Source organism: Uranotaenia lowii, chromosome 3 (genome assembly GCF_029784155.1).
Source record: "Uranotaenia lowii strain MFRU-FL chromosome 3, ASM2978415v1, whole genome shotgun sequence".
NCBI lineage: Eukaryota > Metazoa > Arthropoda > Insecta > Diptera > Culicidae > Uranotaenia > Uranotaenia lowii.
This window is the reverse complement of record NC_073693.1, coordinates 115,716,813-115,723,852: the sequence shown is the minus strand read 5'-3', so window position 1 is coordinate 115,723,852 and position 7,040 is coordinate 115,716,813. Positions and strand designations below refer to the sequence as shown.

Here is a 7,040-nt window from a genome sequence, read left to right as displayed (position 1 = left end):
CTTCCAACGAGGGACAGAGACGTAACACAAATACACCAGGTCCTTGATGTTGGCGCAAAAGGGACGGGACAAAATTTGGTAAAGAGGAATCCTCGAGGGAGTCCTGGCTGTCTAACTGGCTGGTTGGCTGTTTGGTGCTTTACCGGTTGGTCCTTCTGGTTATGTGTATAAAATATTACCGAGTTTGCTCCTGCCGAGTTAGTTGGTGTCTGATAGCGGCAGTGATTAGATCGAAGCGAAAATTTCTTGCGAACAGTTCTTGCTCGGTTTGTGTGGATTGCGTACGAAACGACAGATCAAAGGATTATGGAGAGCGCTATTTGTGATTAATGATTTCTGGATTAAGTGGGAAAATAAGTGTTTTATTTTTAAAAAAATGTCGTACTGTGGATTTGATGAAGCATCTTTTGATGACTTTGCGGATTATACTTCCGAGGACAGTGGATTCGAGAAAAGTTTGGAATCCAATGGTGGAGATTTGTCGTTCAGTTTTGCGCCGAGGAAATTGGATTTTGAGGTAGCGCTTCCTGTGCCGCAGACGGTGGTCGAGCAGCCGGTGCCTAAGAAACGTGGACGGAAATCACTGAAGGATAAAAGCTTGGAGAAACTGTCCAGGGAGTTTAGTCCCAGCTTAGGGGTCCAAACTTCGACACCAACCAAACCATCGACAGCCGCCAGTGGGGATGAGAAACCAAAACGAAAGTACGCAGTTGGGAAGAGCCCGAGGAATCGAAGCCCCACACAAGTTCAGAAGATTAAGCGCTTCCGACGGATGAAGGCAAACGATCGAGAGCGCAATCGTATGCATACGCTTAACGAAGCTCTCGAGCGGTTGCGCCTAACTCTTCCGACTTTCCCCGAGGACACTAAGCTCACCAAAATCGAAACATTACGATTTGCTTACAACTACATATTCTCACTAGTTCACATTCTTGAGCTGGAGGAAGACATTCAGCTAGACTTGGAAAAACTGCAAAGCCTTACGCTGAGTGGGGAGCAAATCAATAAGGAGCTATTCGACGCCATGTTCGTCAACCCTACTCCCCATTTCATGGATCCAAACTTTAGCTGCAGTGATTTCTACAGCAGCATGCACCAGTACGGAATGACCATGAACCAGTCCCATAGCTACGATCATCCGGGTTTCTCCAAACAGAACTATCAGATGTTTCGAGGTGCCTTCGATGCGGCCTACAACAATCCAGACCACAGGCCGTCTCCTCATAACCGATCATATCCAACGGCTGGGTCCCAATTACACGTCCCTCATCAGGCGCATCAATCCTCTCCTTACCCCGGAAATTACTACGGTAACCTGCTACCCGGCCCAACGACCGATCTTAACCCTCCAAGCTTCCCAATGACCCCTCGGATGGATTGTAACGCCCAAACATCACCCCTTCATCAACAGCAATCTCAACAACACCAACCGGGCCAACCTCATACAATGCACTACGATAGCAGTTTCTACAGCCAGACGCCACCATGGTCGGAGGCACCCGGCTACAGTGAACCACCATTCGGAGGCTACCCAGCAGCTGCCGACGGTTGTCGGAAGGGTTACAACTCGTATCCGGTGTCGTTGTAGTTCCATTTTTTTACCTGCATTTGAAAAAACTCCAAAGTTTGAAGTACCCCATAAACGGACTGTTGATGATCGCATAAAACACTGTTGAGAGGTTTAACACAAGTTAACAAGTTTTGTAAGTTCTTAACGCAAATTCTGGTGATAACTCTATCAAGTAGGTGAACTAGTGAATTTAGACTGTATTTTTAATTCTATATGTACAAATAAAAGGTAATCTTAAATTGCGATTGATTTTTGCTCTCAATCCCTATTGATTGGGAGCAACTATTGATGCAATTTGTTTCAAGGATTAACAATATCATCAATTGATTGCTCTTCATTACTGGTTTAGTAAGAGATCTTATTTCTAACTGAGTTTATAAGCTTCAATCAGACAAAAGCGGTGATGAATCGTAATCGAAACAAAAGTGATAACCAAGTTAATTTCTCAACAGATTTTCCACAACAGTGGATGATCTGATCAGAAATTTTCATTCGTGCCATATTTAGCTCCTAAGATAAAACCTGATTGAAACTACTAGTCACGGTAGACCAAATTTATACTGTATCACTATTTTAGAATCGACATTTTAACCTAGCAAAATCTCGATTCCAGAATCGCTCCTAGCACAGGTTAATTCCAACTCACGTAGTAGTTTTACATCAAAAACATATTGAAATGCCTTGTCCAGAATAAAATTTAAAAAAAAACTTATATCAAAGAGACTATTTTTGCTCAGAGAACTATATTTTGTAAGATATTTCCAAGGAATCAGATAGTGGAATAAATAAAACCTACTTCTGCATTGAAACGATTAAAACCGTATTCATTCCTCGTTATTGCACCCGAAACTCCCTCTACTCAATTCTCTCATCATGATGACCCGGACAGCAGTGACAACAACTGAGATTCGTTCCGATTGGTCAATCCGATTCACCCAATCACTCGCCACTGCTGCGCTACACTCTAATAAAACAATCCCAAATTAACCGTGAAATCTCTTGAACATTTGTTTTTTTTCTGGCAAATTTTATTGCCAAGTTCAGGTTAACAAATGCTGCTGTCCAACGAGGATAAAACTTTTTAAATCCATCTCTTAAAAACCTAAACACTTCTAACGAGATTGCAACGAAACAAGCGTAATCTGAATCAAAAATTCATTGCTTTGTACCTACCTATAGATGTTTGCTTTTGTCTGAAGGGCCGTTAGAAAAACAGTACCTACCCGATCAAATCGGTCATGCTTCCGTTAAAGGTTACAGCAGGATTGCCAGATTTGAAGATACGTTGCAGGTTTAAGTTTGTATTCTTTTTTTTAGTAAAATGTCAATGATAAAATTATTTTAATTTTAAGAATCACTTTTCGATACTGTTTTTCAAATGAATTTTTTTATTGAAAACGCTCAGATATTTGATTTTTTTGTTGAGGCGTACAGCATGCGTTTTCCGCAGTCACTGAGTGATATAAATTGCGATTTTGTTAGCCTTTAAGATGGTTTACTCGACATAATCTGTGATGTAATGAATCGAAATTTTCAAATCATTTTCGTATTCTTTCGAAGCTGATCTCTATTCTTGCGTACCGTAATCCGGAGTATGATTGATCAGTATTTTCAATATTTTTGGATATTTTTTTCTGTTAAGGGGAATGTGGCATGATTCATATTTTAAAAACCAGTGCTGGAAAGTTGAACTCTCACATAAATCAACCTGTTTGCTTCTAAACGCTTTGATTTCACACATGTTTCGGCTATCCAATTCAGGTGTTATCAGCGGGGAACTGAAATGAAGGGAGAAAATTTGTCAATGATCACACAAATTATGTAGCCAATGATTGAATTTGTGGTGATTTGTAGCAATTTGTTAGAGAAAGCTAGAAGGTTTGAGTTCAAATGAGAGAAACCAGTGCTCAGAGAGAGTTAAAATGTGCTAATTGTTGCAAATTGTTGCAATTTGTGAAGCAGTTGTGGAATTTTTATTATTACCACTCCAAATAAAAAGAATTCTCTCTTGATTTCAATCCCTTGGTTATCAGTCTATTGATCTTTACTCTTAATATTCAGTATTTTTACAGTTGCGGCATAACAAGTAGGTTGTTTTTAACTAAGTAGCCTTTTCTTGGTGAATTAAAAGGCATTTACTGCAGGAAAGAAGCCTCAAAACTTTACCGACTGTGATCTTTTTTACGACAATTTGTATATGTACCTACATATAATTATTTCGATTGCCTATTTTATTGTTATTGGTTTTTCAGGTGAAAAATAGATAGTTTTCAGAAACAAGTACTTGTGATTCAAATTTCATAGAAATAAAGAAAGAAATTTTGTAAGGAGTACAAACAGGATAGGTTTTATCATCGTTTAGTGAAATACATAATACGAGCGAACGCAAATCTTCAGCTAGCATTTCGCCACTCCTGTTCTTGGAAATACTTTTTTATATGTTTCGATTATAGTCGTTTTACCATATTTATGGCATTCGCGACTTTATCAACGTTGCAGTTGGCGGATCGTTATTGAAAAACTTATCCGGTACAACTGTATTCGATGTTTACTCTTGGACTCGAACTCGCGGACATCGGCTCAGGAGACAACAGCAATCTCGTTGTAAAATGAAGGTTTTGAATGTTCGCAGTAAAGTGTAAGTTATTATAATCATATGGGACATTCCATGTCAATTCTGCTCAGGGAAAAAAATCTTATCCGGAATTCGGCAAACTTGGTGGATAGACTCGCTGAGGTCTACAATACAAATATTTAATTTTTGAGAATGACCCCACTCTTCGTTTCTAGACCCTCTCTTCTTTTTTCAAGATTTTCAAAAAGTCATCATTTTCAAAATGCAATAACTCTGAACAAATTATGTTTTGCAAAACAAACCTTGAAAACGTTATATTATAGATCTAAAATGAAAGCGTTAGTTTTCTCGAGGAAAGTATATTTTTATTTTTATCTTTATGATTGCATCGAGTTTTTGAGACAATTTCACTTAACATCCAATAAAAAATATTTCTAGTTTACGAAATTTTAAAGATTGAATTTTTTGTTAAGGTCTTTTATGTACATAGTACTAAATGACTACTCATATAAATGCTCTCATCTTAGATGTTTCAAGATCAACTCCAATGGCAGAACACCAATTGAATTTTATATTTGTTTTCTTTGTATACTTTTTCTTCGCCAAAAGTAAAACAAAAAAGCAAATTGAAATTATTTAGCAAAAATCGGGAAAGAAAAATCCGTAGCCAGCATTTGCCATTAGTAATAGCTTTAAATACAATTTGTATTCTGAAAGATGTCAGAAAATTCAGTAAATTTCGAATTAAAACTTAGGTAAGCTAGTTTCAAATAACAAAGAAAATGAATATAAAATTCTACGTTGAGATACAATCAACCATATTAGAATGATGAGAACCATAAATAATGATGATTTGTTTTAAGTTTTGCTTAAATAAAAGGTGTCAAAATTTCATACGAATTTGAGCTTTGGTACGAAATCCCTTGAAGCACTGATCACACTGACATGACACTTAGAACAAAATTTCGTTCAAATTTTGGCTTAAAGCCTCCTACCGTCGACATTGCGCGGCAGCTATTCGAGCATAAAAGTTTGACTAAATAGCATAGCATCCAACCTGTTCAGTCCGTTTGAGTAGTCTGAACTGATCGATATTTATCAAATGTCTGGTTTAATTTTCCAGCCGGGCTACAAAATCGATCGAAGCGCCTCTGGTATTGACATTGCTCGTTAATTTTTCGAGCAGCCAAAAATCGAAATCGAGTGTCCAGTCAGTGTGGTCACTGCTTGAAATTGACTGAATGAGTTGAAAATTGGTAGGGGTCTTCTGGACATGTCAATTAGCAATTTTAGATTCCAAGTTTTTGATTCTGGTGTGCGTAGTATTTTTTTACAGCCACTCTCATTGGCAGTAGAGGAATCATATAATACGATGATCAAATAATAACCTCGAAAAAATATTTAATCTTTTATACCATCAAGTCACCATTCAGCGCCCAGACACCATTTATTTACCGCCCAAAATCACCCTATTGTGTGTATTTTGAAAAAAACTGAGATGTTTTCTCCAAAAATAAGACCTGTGTTCTGTGTCGCCATCATTGTTCGACCATTTTACTGAAAAAACATTACTTAATTATGCTAACTATAGCCAGAAATAAAATATTTGGTTTTTCGTATCCGGTCAAATTATTGAATTCGACGCCTGTTAGCGAACTAAGCATTACTGTGCTCCTAGAAAAAAATAGTGTTTTCGTTTACTAGTTTGTACCTAAGTGACCAAAAATCGACTTGAAACGATAGTTTTATTTTCGTAGAATAGATTTGCATCGGAAAATTTTAACGCACCAATTTTGGTGCGTTTTACGAATGATCTTCTGAAGGACCGATTGATGAGAGCTGCTCGTAGAAGACCAATAAACTGCCTAGAGATTGGATTTGGAATGGATCAACGAGTGTACCTAAATCATCGTTTGACTGATGCCAATCAACGCCTACTGAGTGCCGCCAGAAGATTTAAAAACGAAAATCATTTTCAATTTGCTTGGTTCACAAATGGTTTTGTATATTTAAAAAAGAAAGAACACTCCAAGCCTATAAAAATATGTGATATCCGTGATCTACCAACAAATTATTAATTTTGAATTCTTTTTATGCTATTTTGAATTGTTATTTCTTAATTGTTGCGCTAGTTGAAAACTGAAAAATTTCCCCATCACCACTGAAAATATATAAATTTGTGTTAGTTTAAGATACTTGCTCCAGAAATTGCGCCTAATTGGTAGCTTCAACAGTTATGTAAACTTCTTAGCTACAAATGTTCGAATAAAGTAAAAAAAAAAAAAATTTTTTTAAATAGTTGTTGTTTTCTGAAGCGTTTTGTGATGGGCAGTAATTGGTGTATAAACAAAAGTTCCTAATGACCGGTCACGCACAATTTTTTGTTTTTAAAGCATGTATTGTGTCAAATGTGTAAATTGTAAGAAGCATTTATTTTAATTATGTTAAAAAATGAAGTTTTATCGCTGAAAGTAACCGGTTACTTGAGGCTGTTGGCGGGAATCATCATTTTGTCAGTCAACGCACTTTGTTAAAATTTGTACAAAATTTGCGGGAAAAATTTCACAAAACGTCTCTTAAGATCCAAAATATGGTTTTGACAGCTCGTTACATGGAAAATACTAAGAAAACAGTTTCCGTGTTGTTAGATAGTTTTTCATTGAGAAGACTTTATCAATACCCGTAAAAGTCAAGTGGGCGGTAAAACACCCCCAGTTGAACACCCCAAAGTTTAGTTTATTATTTTGAACAGCGTACATTTTTCGCATTCCACTAAATTTTTTATTGAAAGTAGAGCAGTTTGGAGATGTATTGGAAAAGAAAGCGAATAAAATTTGCCGGCGTTTTTTTATTATACTTGTTTGAAGTTGAAAAACCGGTTAACTAGGCAATAGA

At 36.8% G+C, this 7,040-nt stretch overlaps 1 protein-coding gene across 1 annotated transcript; it reads left to right on the top strand.

The window, feature by feature from the left end:
- The first annotated feature begins 217 nt into the window (after positions 1-217).
- On the top strand, positions 218-2,351 carry LOC129756965 (basic helix-loop-helix neural transcription factor TAP). Its single transcript, XM_055754042.1, has one exon. It carries the CDS (start codon positions 377-379, stop codon positions 1,586-1,588), a length of 1,212 nt encoding a protein of 403 aa, XP_055610017.1. The 5' UTR covers positions 218-376; the 3' UTR covers positions 1,589-2,351.
- The last annotated feature ends 4,689 nt before the right edge of the window (positions 2,352-7,040 follow it).

What these genes read in the sequence shown, in the direction of transcription:
- LOC129756965 (XM_055754042.1), top strand. Translation starts at nt 377, where the DNA reads ATGTCGTACTGTGGATTTGATGAAGCATCTTTTGATGACTTTGCGGAT.